Below are 14,471 nucleotides of genomic sequence, written 5' to 3' on the forward strand. Positions count from 1 at the left end.
GACTCCACAGTAAAGGAACCATAACCAGATTGAGGGAAGACTAATTTAGGGACAACTTGTTAACACCAATTAGCCGAAGAGCACGTTTTTGGGGTGTGGGAGGAAACCCACGCAAGCACAGGGAGAATGTGCAAACTCCCACAGACACCGACCCAAATCCATGTATCTGCACAGCAGTGATAGTCACTGAGCTGTCGTGTTGCCCATCAGCTGGTCCAGTTTAAGCATACACTAACGACATGAAGCACTAGGCAACTCTCGAAGCAACATCCAAGAGCAGCCCTCGCATGACCCACCACGTATATGCCCCTTGTTGGGCAACAAGACTGACCTATATCTCCCACTATGAACCTTATAGTTATGCCCCCTAGTAACAGCTACATCCACCTGAGGAAATAGTCTCTGAACATCCACACTATCGATCCCCCTCATCATCTTATAAACTTCTATTAAGTCATCTCTCATCCTCATCTGCTCTAAAGAGAAAAGCTACAGCTCCCGCAACCTGTCCTCATAAGACCTACCCTCCAAACCAGGCAGCATCCTGGTAAATCTCCTCTGCACTCTCTCCGATGCTTCCACATCCTTCTTATAGTGAGGTGACCAGAACTGCACACAATATTCCAAATGTGGTCTCACCAAGGTCCGGTAATAGTTGCAGCATAACCCCATGGCTCTTAAACTCAAACCCCCTGTTAATAAACACTAACACACTATTGGTGTTCTTCACGGCTCTGTCCACGAGTAGCAACCTTCAGAGATCTGTGGCTATGAGCCCCAAGATCTCTCTGTTCTTCCACATTCCTTAAAACCCTGCCATTGACCCTGTAATCTGCATTCAAGTTTGTCCTACCAAAATGAATCACCTCACACTTACGTGTGCAGACCCAGTGCTCCTTGTCCAGGGATGACACTTTGGGCTGGCTATGTGAATTGATTGATTCATTGGGGGATAGAGTTGTGCGTCTGTCAGGCAGCTCCATCTGCTAGAATTATTGGAAGAATAAATATTAACACACACACTACTGGATGATATAAGCTTGTTTCAGGGCTGGTTACTGCTGACTGCCATCTATAGGGTTTACTGATGGACTGCACTTGTTACCAGTGTCTTTTTATTACTTCAACATAATAATTAACAGATTTACACAACTGCTGCCTTGTAAAAGCCCTTTTGAAACATGGTCCTGGAATCTGGTTTCTCAAATCCTGCTGCTCCCATTTAAAATCTGCTCAACTGACCAATTTCTTCAGCAAGCAAAGAGTCACATTCAATACAGCAACCCAGGAAAGGGCTCGAGATCAGGGTATGGGTTCTGAACAGCCAATCCTCCTCCTCTGCTGGCCTCTGAGCCTGGTGGATATATCTTCCACTGAGATGTCACTGTTCTCTTGCAGTTTGGCTTTCACTGTTGCGTGGCTGGCTTGAATTGCAGCCTGTATATTGTGCAGGTCCCACCGTGTCCTGATCAATGCATCTTCCACGCTGAAAATCCCATCACGTGTTCGTCGCACGTGGGTACAAACTGCTGATGACTTCAGCTCCAAACCTATTTCGTGAACGATCTTTCGCAAATACTGCTGGGTCTCGTGTAGGCACTGGATCTCTGAGGAGGGAAAAGGATAACATGAACTGGTAAAAGGAGCGGATGGGTTAGCAATCAAAAAGCAGATTTATAAACGAGGCAGGAATAGTTAGCATACGTCTTTACCAAAGAAGACGATGCTCCTGAGTCTGTGATGAAAGGGGATAATTTAGGCACTGGAAAGGGTGAAAACAGAGGAGCTATTAGGTAGTCTGGCTGTAATTAAAATGAAGGCACCAGGATCAGATGAGATGCATCCAAGGATACTGAGGGAAGCAAGGATGGAACTGCAGAGACACTGGCCATAATCCTCCACACTTTAGACTCGGGGTGGTTCCAGAGGACTGGAGAATTCAAATGTTACAACGCTTGTTTAAAAAAGGATGTAAAGAGAGAGAGTTTTAAACTTGGTGATAGGCAAGGTTACAGAGATGACAATTTGGGACAAAATTAACAGTCACTTGGATTAATTAAGGAAAGCCAGCACTGTTAGTATCTCATCAACTTGGAGCATTTTGAAGAAATGACAGAGGGTTGATGAGGGTAATGCTGTTGATGTTTTGTACGGGGACTTCCAAAAAGCATTTATAGAGTGCCACGCAACAGACTAATGAGGAAAGGGAATAAAGGAGACAGTTGCTGGAATTCTACCTCCCCGCCTGACCCAAAATCGGGGCAGACAACAGAAATATCCATTGATCTCGGGCATGAATTTCCAGGCTTACTCAAGTGAGGCTGTAAAATCCTGCCCAATAGCAGTACGGATACAAAATTGGCTGAGTTACAGGAAACAGTTCTGGTTAATAGATGTTTTTTGGGCTGGAGTGGGGTTTGTACTGGAGTTCCCCTGGGGTCAGTGGGGTTTGTACTGGAGTTCCCCTGGGGTCAGTGGGGTTTGTACTGGAGTTCCCCTGGGGTCAGTGGGGTTTGTACTGGAGTTCCCCTGGGGTCAGTGGGGTTTGTACTGGAGTTCCCCTGGGGTCAGTGGGGTTTGTACTGGAGTTCCCCTGGGGTCGGTGGGGTATGAAGTGGAGTTCCCCTGGGGTCGGTGGGGTATGAAGTGGAGTTCCCCTGGGGTCAGTGGGGTTTGTACTGGAGTTCCCCTGGGGTCGGTGGGGTATGAAGTGGAGTTCCCCTGGGGTCGGTGGGGTATGAAGTGGAGTTCCCCTGGGGTCGGTGGGGTTTGTACTGGAGTTCCCCTGGGGTCAGTGGGGTTTGTACTGGAGTTCCCCTGGGGTCGGTGGGGTTTGTACTGGAGTTCCCCTGGGGTCAGTGGGGTTTGTACTGGAGTTCCCCTGGGGTCGGTGGGGTTTGTACTGGAGTTCCCCTGGGGTCAGTGGGGTTTGTACTGGAGTTCCCCTGGGGTCGGTGGGGTTTGTACTGGAGTTCCCCTGGGGTCAGTGGGGTTTGTACTGGAGTTCCCCTGGGGGCGGTGGGGTTTGTACTGGAGTTCCCCTGGGGTCAGTGGGGTTTGTACTGGAGTTCCCCTGGGGTCGGTGGGGTTTGTACTGGTGTTCCCCTGGGGTCAGTGGGGTTTGTACTGGAGTTCCCCTGGGGTCAGTGGGGTTTGTACTGGAGTTCCCCTGGGGTCAGTGGGGTTTGTACTGGAGTTCCCCTGGGGTCAGTGGGGTATGAAGTGGAGTTCCCCAGGGATCAATGTTGGGATCTTTGCTTTTCCTGATTTAGATTTTAGTGTACACGGCACAATATCAAAGTTTGCAGCTGAAATGATACTTGGAAGTAATAAACTGAGAAGGAGTTCCACACAAAGTTCAAGAGGACACAGACAACTCAGAGAAAGTGGACAAGTGACAGATTGACTTTACTGCAGAGAAACATGAAGGGATTCATTTTAATCGGATGAGACATAAAAAGGTACAATTCTGAAAGGGGTTCAGGAGCAGAGGGAGCTGGGGGTGTATCTCCCCAAATTAGTGACAGGAGAGATGGAGAGAGCAGAGAATAAATCAGTCACAATCCTGGGCATTATTAAGGGAGCATTGAGTACAAGGAGGTTATGTACACCCTCAGCTGGGGTATTCTCCTCCTGTCTCCATTGTTTTCGTTTTCCATTCACCTTAAATCTGCCCCCTAGTTCTCGATCCTCCTAACAATGGAATGGGACAGTTTCTCCCCATTTACTCTGTCCAGCCCCATCATGATTTTGAATCCTTCTGTCAAATCTTCTCTCAGCTTTCTCTTCTCCCAGGAAAACAGTCCCAACCTCTCCAATTTCAGATGTTCCTCATCCCTGGAATCATTCTCATGAATTATTCTGCACTCTCTCTGATGCTTTCACACCCTGGCTAAAATGAGGGACAGCAGATAGACTGGAGATGCCAAAGCAGGCCAGCATTAGAGGAGCACAGATATCACAGGGGGTTGGAGGAAACTGCAGAAAAAGGGAGGGGTGAGGCCATAGAAAGAAACAAAGATGAGAATTTAAGATCTGAGGCATTGTTCAACCTAGTGTCAATATAGGGGTGTGTGTGGACAGGATTTGGTACAAATCAAGTTTACAAAGGGCCGAATGGGACAGCAGCCAGGAGTCTACTGCAGTAAGAACCTGGCAGTGACAATCTCAGAGAATTAGGTGAGACCCCAAGGATAGGCACTCACACCAAGGTTAATGGTGTCTCTTTCCCCTCCCACACCATTGCAAGTGATTCTGTGGCTACAGTTCCATGACAAAGCTTGGAACCTGCAGGGAGCTGTTCCACCCAGCTGGACAATGAGAATGGTGTGGTTAACCCTGTCACAGACTGCAGACAGGTCAAGAAGGATAAGGAGGGAAAGTTTACCTTTGTCAGTCACACAGGGCATTGTGATGTTACGAGCTATTTCGGTACTGTGATGGGTGATTCAAACAAGGATTGGGGAGGTTGGAGATGGGACAGTAATTGGAAGGAGGGTGGGTGCAAGAGAGTAAAGTCACATTGATTTTTTTGAAGAGTGACAGTGGATAATTTTAAGGAGCAGAGATAATGCTTGAAGATATAACGTTTAACATTATTGGCTAACATGGGGGCAGGAAGGGGAAATGGGCAATCAGCAATTTGGTGGGAATATAGTCGGGGGGGCGGGGGTGGGTGCGTGGTCGCATGGACAAGATGAACTCGGAGAGATAGGAGAGAAAGATAGGGTTCAGGGAACACTGGAGACAGTTTGGGCTAGTGTGCAGGGCAAAGGACAAAGTGACTGATATTAGACTAATGCATTATCATTGTCCACCCCCTCAATTAACTCCTCAAAATATTGTCAGTTCAACAAAGTTTTCCTTTTAAAATGCATGCTGACTCATCATTCATTGTTATATTTCTCATTCAGCACAAAGTGATCACTAATACCTAGAAAAGGTGACTCTGTTTAGCACTGCTGCCTCACAGCACCAGGAAGCCGGGTTTAATTCTGGCCTTGGGTCACTGTGCAGAGTCTACACGTTCTCCCCATGTCTGCATGGGTTTCCTAATGTGCTGGTTAGGCGGATTGGCCATGCTAAAGGTGTTGGGTTATAGGGATAGGACGAGGGAGGGGGGCCCAGGTAAGACCCTTGGTCAGAGAGTTGGTGCAGACTCAATGGGCTGGATGGTCTCCTCCTGCACTATGGGATTCTATGCAGTTCCCCTACTTTTATTCATCTGCTCTGGTTTATTCCCGAATACTAGATCCAATAGTGAATCTTCCCTTGTTTGGCATTTTACACAAGGGTGGAACAAAGCCCTGTGCAAACACACTCCTTTCCCCCTCTCCAGGATGGGGTAGCAGTGTGTACTCAGCAGCTGACAGATCCAGCTAGCAATACAGGGCTGATGACTGGTCAGTGAAGGAGTACGCTTGAATCTTGTGGCTGATACGCCTGTAATGTGGAAATGACCTGTTCCCTGAGGACAGGACGGGAAAACTTTAAACAACGTGCAAAATAACAGGTAACATCAGGAGTTGCCTCAATGGACTGACTTACCCAGTGTGAAGTTTGGCGGAGAGAAGTGTATACATCGAATGGCAGTGATGATGGGAGGGGATTTGTGCATTGGCCGTAACAATCCGCGGGACGCCAGCTCATAGGCCTCCTGGCTTTTCAAATCGATGCCGGAATACCTGGAACAGAAACGAGAGTTACTGCAATTACAGAATTATTAATCTAACCAGCTCATTATACTGCCGCACAATGCCACTGTACACTGGCACCAGAACACTGCAACACCCCACCAGCCTCACTGGTACACACCCCAGCACCAAGCACAGAAGTCTCACAGTGAGGGCATGAGGTGTTTTCAACACAACCCACTGTATCATCTCTACCTTTCCTGCTGATTAGCAAATACACTCAGGAGCAGGACCCAGTCTGCCATCCTCTGCTGGGTCACAGGGAGCGACACAGCAGGGCTCAGCCCTGGAGAAGAAGGGGGCGGGTGGGCTTGATCCCACACGAGGAACCTGACAGCACCGAGCACATTCCACAGCCAGTATTCCACCAACAGGGTGGAGGGACTTCAGTGAATGTGGAGAGTCTGGGATTGTGCTGACATCAGAAACGGGCAAAGGAGAGATTTAAATAAGAAAAAGGGTTTGATAGAGTAACAAAGAAGAAACTATTTCCATTGACAGGAAGGTAAGCAGCAGCCAGAGAACCCAGATTGAATGGTGAAGAATGATGAGAATTGACAGAAAGTGAGGAACAGATTCACTCATACATTGTAAAATAGAATGGGAGAAATCTGGGGAAAGAATGGGTGCTGGACTAATCAGATAGCCCTTCCAAAACGCTAGCACAGACACAGTGGAAGATGGACTGAATGACTTCCTTCAGGAATTTTATGATTTCCGATGTTTATGGTCAGAGCAGCTTCATTCATTGGAAGACATCATCACTGGGGCCACTCATTGAGAGGCTGTCAGGAGGAACCCTCACTACCCTCTGGTTCACATACATACATTAGCAGCGCTCTCTGATGTACGCCCTGAATCACTGCGATGATGCGCTCCAGCCTATCCAGGGTGATGTGATCTGTAACACAAAATGATCCAGTCTCAGTACAGGCTAAAGAGGACCAGCACTCGCTCTTCCAGGAGTTAGGAATGCCAGCAACTTGTTCCATTAGGAATACCCTGGGTGGTTCAGGGGGTGAGTGGTAAAGTGTCAGTCGGACCCTGGCTATGGGTTGTGCTAGTCACCCCCACTTGAACCAGGGGTTGGGTAGCTGTGGCAGCCAGTACCCCCGGATTGGGGAGGGATACCAGTGTTCACACTCTCCATGGACAAAGGTGCATGTGGGGAACGTGGGCAGGAGCGAGAGCAGGCAGTGTGAAATGCTGCAACACTCTCTACACGTTCAGTAACTGGCAGCAGGATCCTATCATCGGCCTGGATCATTCAGCAGCAGGGGGGGGGTTACAAAGATAATCAGTGCAATGTTAGAACAGAGCCGGCAGAGGGCTCCTCACACCGCAGTACAGGAAACCATAAAAATCACTTCAACCAGACCAGGGACAACAACTTCAATCATTCAGAACAGAGGCAGACCCTCAAACACTTTAATATGAAAATGGATGAGAGGGCAAGGTAAATATATCAGGGAAAAACATTACAGAAAGCTGCAGAACTGAGGCTGACACATAATGGGAGCTATGAGGAGAAGGTGGGAGGGACACAGGGAGAGGGACACAGGGAGAGGGACACAGGGAGAGGGACACAGGGAGAGGGACACAGGGAGAGGGACACAGGGAGAGGGACACAGGGAGAGGGACACAGGGAGAGGGACACAGGGAGAGGGACACAGGGAGAGGGACACAGGGAGAGGGACACAGGGAGAGGGACACAGGGAGAGGGACACAGGGAGAGGGACACAGGGAGAGGGACACAGGGAGAGGGACACAGGGAGAGGGACACAGGGAGAGGGACACAGGGAGAGGGACACAGGGAGAGGGACACAGGGAGAGGGACACAGGGAGAGGGACACAGGGAGAGGGGGGGTCGGTGAGATTGAGGATACAGCGTGTGAAGTTATGGAATTCAGTGAACCATGGGAACGATGTGTTCCTCAAAGAGCCCGCCCCACCCACCAATTTGTTATTCCAGTGAGAGTGTAAGGTTACAGAGCCCCATCATTCACTCAGTTGCTGTATAAACACACAGTGACTATCCATGTTCCACAATCCTCACCATATGTTGTTTTCTCAATCAGTCTGCCTGTGTCTGAGAAGTCTTCAGTTGCTGTTCCAAAGCTGCCTTGAACGGTGTATTCCTGAGAAATTAAAACCAAAACAACTGAATAACATTCCCCAATGCAACAGAGCGAGGGGACTCATTTCACAACAGGTGAATCTCAGAGAAAGACAGTGCCTCAAAGTTAGCATGTAGGTACAGCAGCTCATTAGCAAAGCAAATGAATGTCAGCCGTTTTTGCAAGGCAGAATGCAGCGTAACAGTCGGGAAATCTTGCTCCAACTGTACAGGACATTGGGAAGCCCAAACCTCAAACACTATGTATACTTCTAGTCTCCTCAGGAAGGATATAGGAAACAGTCCAGAGGAGCTTCACTATCCTGATTCCTGGGACAAAGGGATGTCTTTTGGGGAAAGGTTGAACAAGTTGGGCCAGTACTCACTGGAGCTAAGAAAAACGAGAGATGCTGTTTTTGAAAGGTACAAGATTATGTGGGGTCTTCACAGAGTGGGTGCTGAGTAGATGTGCCCCCTCTAAGGGAATCTGGAATTCAGGGACACAGTTTCAACATGAGATTTAACAAGAAAAAAGAACAAAAACAAAATCAGCCCGGGAAACAGGCCCTTCGGCCCAATGAGCCTGCGCCGCCATTTCAACATTACCAGTCCCCCTCCACCCATGACCCTTGTCTATTGTTTTTACGGCATTCCACATTGAGGGAAACTAATTTAGGGACAATTTATTACACCAATCAGCCTAACAGCACATCTTTGGGGTGTGGGAGGAAACCGGAGCACCCGGAGGAAACCCACACAAGCATTTAAGATGGGGTTGAGGAAGAAGTTCCTCTCTGAGCATTGTTAGTGTTTGGAATTCTTTCCTCCAGTGAAGCAGGATGCTCAGGTGCTGGATCAGAATCCCAAGTTACATTAGGGTCCCAGACTAGACCCCAACAAATTTCTTATTTTAGTACTAATGTGAGGATAGGAAGCTTCACTCCTGGAGTGATTCCACTGACTAATTAGGAATCCTTTATAGTAAAACAAAATTTAATATACAGTTTAACTATAAGTCTAACAAATGAATCAGCTTAACTATTACTGTTAAACAATATTCCAAAATAAAAAGAAACAACAGATCGTCATTTCAGTTCCAAATAAGCAACATTTTTCTTACACAGAAACCACTTTATATTCAGTTAGCAACCATAAATATACCAAATAAAACACATACTTTACAGATCCACTTCTCAAACAACAATTCACAAGCGGTTCATTCCCTTATCCTGTGTTTAGTGTTCCAGACTGAACAAAGAACAACACAGCATGGGAAACAGGTCCTTTGGCCCAACGAGCCCGTGCTGCCATTTTAACATTGTGAGTGCCCTCCTGTAACTATGACCTTTGTCTACACCTATTGGGGAAGATTGAGGGGAGAATAATTTAGGGACAATTTGTTACACCAATCAGCCTAGAAGCACGTTTTTTGGGGTGTGGGAGGAAACCAGAGCACCCGGAGAAAACCCATGCAAGCACGGGGAGAATGTGCAAACTCCCGCAGACACCGACCCAAATCCATGTATCTGCACAGCAAATAGTGATAGTCACTAAGCAAACATTTTAAACATGGCTTTGAACAGGTTAATGACATTCAAGTTAGCAGAGAGAATAATGGTCAGGACGTGTGGGAAATCTCTGTTCTTCAGAAAGTGTTGTTTCAGCTTTAATACTGACTCAAGGGGGCAGTTACAACCTGGGGTCAAAACTTCCATCCAACAAGTTTACCCCCTGACAGCACGGCACTCCCTCAGCACTGACCCTCTGACAGTGCGGCACTCCCTCAGCACTGACCCTCTGACAGCACGGCACTCCCTCAGCACTGACCCTCTGACAGCACGGCACTCCCTCAGCACTGACCCTCTGACAGCACGGCACTCCCTCAGCACTGACCCTCTGACAGCACGGCGCTCCCTCAGCACTGACCCTCTGACAGCGCGGCGCTCCCTCAGCACTGACCCTCTGACAGCGCGGCGCTCCCTCAGCACTGACCCTCTGACAGCACGGCGCTCCCTCAGCACTGACCCTCTGACAGCGCGGCGCTCCCTCAGCACTGACCCTCTGACAGCGCGGCACTCCCTCAGCACTGACTCTCTGACAGTGCGGCACTCCCTCAGCACTGACCCTCTGACAGCGCGGCACTCCCTCAGCACTGACCCTCTGACAGTGCAGCACTCCCTCAGCACTGACCCTCTGACAGTGCGGCACTCCCTCAGCACTGACCCTCTGACAGTGCGGCACTCCCTCAGCACTGACCCTCTGACAGCGCGGCACTCCCTCAGCACTGACCCTCTGACAGTGCGGCGCTCCCTCAGCACTGACCCTCTGACAGTGCGGCACTCCCTCAGCACTGACCCTCTGACAGTGCGGCACTCCCTCAGCACTGACCCTCTGACAGTGCTGCACTCCCTCAGCACTGACCCTCTGACAGTGCGGCACTCCCTCAGCACTGACCCTCTGACAGTGCGGCACTCCCTCAGCACTGACCCTCTGACAGTGCGGCGCTCCCTCAGTACTGACCCTCTGACAGTGTCAGGTTGCTTAATGAGTTGAGAGCTCGGGAAAGGGGTTTGTTGATTTGTTGATTCCTCCTGCATGGTCTAATGGGAGCCTCACTATAAGCAGTGAGTAGCTATTGTGGGTAAACTGGAAGCTGGTTGAATGGTTGGTTTGAGTGTCACAAGGCTGCGTATAGATGCAAGAATCCAGTGTGTTCTCCCAGTGGTGTGTGTGGTCTTACCTTAGTCAGGTGTTGGTTGTAGAGATGGGTGAGCTGCTGGTTTCCATTTCCAAGACCCAGCACTGTAGAGAAAAAGCAGTATGTGTGTTAGATATTTAGCCCTGCCTCACAGTGCTTTTGCACATTGTAGGTTGCAGGTCTACCCTGTACTGCTCTCTCAATAGCACATAATATTGGGAGCTGTGGAACCAACTGGGCATCCAGTCTCCTCTGAGTGACCACCCACCCCTCGAGAGCAGGTCTGTGTGTGTGAAGGAGAGCTCTTTCTCACGTTGCCTTTGAGCAGGTTACAGCAATCACCTGGTTTGGTAAAAAGCAAAACCTCACAGCTGCTCGAGCTGAATTAAAGCCCAGAGACACAGGACAGATTCAGGCAGTCTCTGCAAAGCAAGAGGGGCAATATTTCAAATCAGTATCCAATCCAAAACACTAACCCCAAGGTCTTCTCACTGAATGAGCTGCCAAATGTTCCTGTCATTAGTGAGGGTGAACCTGCTCGACTGTGTTCAATTGCACGTCCAAAATAATTCCAGGATCAGACTGTGTAAGGAGAGAGAGAGAAAGTATTTTCTTCAGAGGGGAAAACCCAGAAAGAGACTGAGCAACACACACAGTCACCCAGGACACCCGGAGACTGAGCAACACACAGTCACCCAGGACACCCAGAGACTGAGCAACACACACAGTCACCCAGGACACTCAGAGACTGAGCAACACACACACAGTCACCCAGGACACCCGGTGACTGAGTAACACACACACTCACCCAGGACACCCGGAGACTGAGTAACACACAGTCACCCAGGACGCCCGGAGACTGAGCAACACACACACAGTCACCCAGGACGCCCGGAGACTGAGCAACACACAGTCACCCAGGACACTCAGAGACTGAGCAACACACACACAGTCACCCAGGACACTCAGAGACTGAGCAACACACACACAGTCACCCAGGACACTCAGAGACTGAGCAACACACACTCATCCAGGACACCCGGAGACTGAGTAACACACAGTCACCCAGGACACCCGGAGACTGAGCAACACACACAGTCACCCAGGACACCCGGAGACTGAGCAACACACACACAGTCACCCAGGACACCCGGAGACTGAGTAACACACAGTCACCCAGGACGCTCGGAGACTGAGTAACACACACAGTCACCCAGGACACCCGGAGACTGAGCAACACACACAGTCACCCAGGACACCCGGAGACTGAGCAACACACACAGTCACCCAGGACACCCGGAGACTGAGCAACACACACAGTCACCCAGGACACCCGGAGACTGAGCAACACACACACAGTCACCCAGGACACCCGGAGACTGAGCAACACACAGTCACCCAGGACACCCGGAGACTGAGTAACACACAGTCACCCAGGACGCTCGGAGACTGAGTAACACACAGTCACCCAGGACACCCGGAGACTGAGCAACACACAGTCACCCAGGACACCCGGAGACTGAGTAACACACAGTCACCCAGGACACCCGGAGACTGAGTAACACATACACTCACCCAGGACACCGGATGATTTCAAATCCAGGCGATGACCAACTCCCACCTTCAGGCCGAGAAACCTGGGGCCTTTAACTGGAACAGATCATCCAGCAATTAGTGACCATCACATTAAACTCTGCAATCCCCCAACCTCCCAGCACCATTCTATAAACTGCTTCTGTGTTACACTCTGCAGTCCCACAGACCCTGTGTTATACTCTGCAGTCCCACAGACCCTGTGTTATACTCTGCAGTCCCACAGACCCCGAGTTACACTCTGCAGTCCCACAGACCCCGAGTTACACTCTGCAGTCCCACAGACCCCGAGTTACACTCTGCAGTCCCACAGACCCTGAGTTACACTCCGCAGTCCCACAGACCCCGAGTTACACTCCGCAGTCCCACAGACCCCGAGTTACACTCCGCAGTCCCACAGACCCCGAGTTACACTCCGCAGTCCCACAGAGCCCCCCCAACCCCCAAGTTAAACTCTGAATCCCACAGAGCCCAGCTTGCTCGCAGCGTCAGTTGCAAGATGATCAAGGAAAGCTCCTCCTGATTTTCACCCACTGCCCTCCCTCAGCTGATGAATCAGTACTCCTCCATGTTGAACACAACTTATGAATGAAAAACTCAAGGTGACAAAGGAATGCACTCAGTCCGACTCCCACTGCCTCAACCTCCACCATTCAAAGATTAAATCACACCCAGTGCAGTCTGCCCTGTGCCCCTTACCTCGGGGGTGATCCGCCAATACAGGCACCTGGGCCACAGTCAGACTAGTTTCAATCCCGTTCTCACCCTCAGTGAAGCTCGGCAGAAACTGGATTTGCTGTTGAAGAACCAGTTGCTCCGAAGAATTGAGTTCTGTTCCAAGGATGGGAGGACACACAGTAAGTGAGAGAGTTCAAATCACCATCCACACTCTCCACATTAACACCAGAGGAACATTATATTGGCCAAAGGGAAAAAGGCTGTGTTCAAGTTTGCCAAGGAGAGGGAGGAGGATGGATCAACGTTAGAGGTCATCAGACAGGGGTAATAGTCAGTGTCAGATGTCATCAGAAAGTGTGGGGGGGGGGGGGGGGGGGGGGGGCACGGATAAGGGTCAGTTTCAGGGAGTTGATGTCAGGGAGTCACCAGTCATGGTTAAGGGTCAGTTTCAGGGATCACCAACTGGGAATAAGAACCAGAGTTGGGAATCAAGTAGATAAGGTTGTTAGGAAGGCATACAGTGTCTTGGCGTTTATTGGTAGGGGGATTGAATTTAGGAGCCGCAGCGTCATGTTGCAACTGTACACAACTCTGGTGCGTCCGCACTTGGAGTATTGTGTGCAGTTCTGGTCCCCACATTATAGGAAGGATGTGGAGGCATTGGAGAGGGTGCAGAGGAGGTTTACCAGGATGTTGCCTGGTATGGAGGGAAGGTCCTATGAGGAGAGACTGAGGGATTTGGGGCTGTTTTCGTTAGAAAGAAGGCGGCTAAGAGGGGATCTTATTGAAACATATAAGATGATTAGAGGTTTAGATAGGGTGGATAGTGATAACCTTTTTCCTCAGATGGATAAATCTAGCATGAGGGGGCATGGCTTTAAATTAAGGGGGGGTAGTTATAGGACGGATGTCAGGGGTAGGTTCTTTACCCAGAGGGTGGTGAGGGATTGGAATGCCCTGCCTGCTGCGGTTGTAAATGCGCCTAGTTTGGGGGCGTTTAAGAGATCCGTGGATAGGTTTATGGACGGAAAGGGATTGGTTTAGGTTAGAGGGTCATTGTTTTTTTAATTGGTCGGTGCAACATCATGGGCCGAAGGGCCTGTTCTGCGCTGTAATGTTCTATGTTCTATAGAGTCAGGGGTCAGCAGCCAGGTTTAAAGGTCAGTGTCAATGGTCAGCAGCCGGGGTTAAGGGTCAGTGTCAATGGTCAGCAGCCGGGGTTAAGGGTCAGTGTCAATGGTCAGCAGCCGGGGTTAAGGGTCAGTGTCAATGGTCAGCAGCCGGGGTTAAGGGTCAGTGTCAATGGTCAGCAGCCGGGGTTAAGGGTCAGTGTCAATGGTCAGCAGCCGGGGTTAAGGGTCAGTGTCAATGGTCAGCAGCCGGGGTTAAGGGTCAGTGTCAATGGTCAGCAGCCGGGGTTAAGGGTCAGTGTCAATGGTCAGCAGCCGGGGTTAAGGGTCAGTGTCAATGGTCAGCAGCCGGGGTTAAGGGTCAGTGTCTCACCTTTCAACAGTTTGGTTTCCACAGTGTCCCGAAGCCGCTTCCAGTGAATTCCTGGCGGTTTGTAAACAGCGAACAGACCGCGCAGAGTCCGGGAAAGTGACCGTGCCGGACTCACCATCCTGCCCGCTCACAAACACACACACAACCGGCAGGGAGCAGGGCCCCGGCCCGGAGAGACCCTGACACGGGG

The 14,471-nt window shown here is 50.0% G+C and overlaps 1 protein-coding gene across 1 annotated transcript; it reads right to left on the minus strand.

The window, feature by feature from the left end:
* Positions 1–1,098: 1,098 nt before the first annotated feature.
* On the minus strand, positions 1,099–14,471 carry trub2 (TruB pseudouridine (psi) synthase family member 2). Its single transcript, XM_080212376.1, has 8 exons — positions 14,282–14,471; positions 12,800–12,931; positions 12,083–12,157; positions 10,550–10,611; positions 7,750–7,831; positions 6,522–6,594; positions 5,548–5,684; positions 1,099–1,607 (listed from the first exon to the last, which is right to left on the minus strand). The coding sequence occupies exons 1-8, from the start codon at positions 14,397–14,399 to the stop codon at positions 1,303–1,305; spliced, it is 984 nt and encodes a 327-aa protein (XP_080068502.1). The 5' UTR covers positions 14,400–14,471; the 3' UTR covers positions 1,099–1,302.

This window comes from Carcharhinus amblyrhynchos, chromosome 25 (genome assembly GCF_965287045.1).
Source record: "Carcharhinus amblyrhynchos chromosome 25, sCarAmb.v2.hapA, whole genome shotgun sequence".
Classification (NCBI taxonomy): Eukaryota; Metazoa; Chordata; class Chondrichthyes; order Carcharhiniformes; family Carcharhinidae; genus Carcharhinus; species Carcharhinus amblyrhynchos.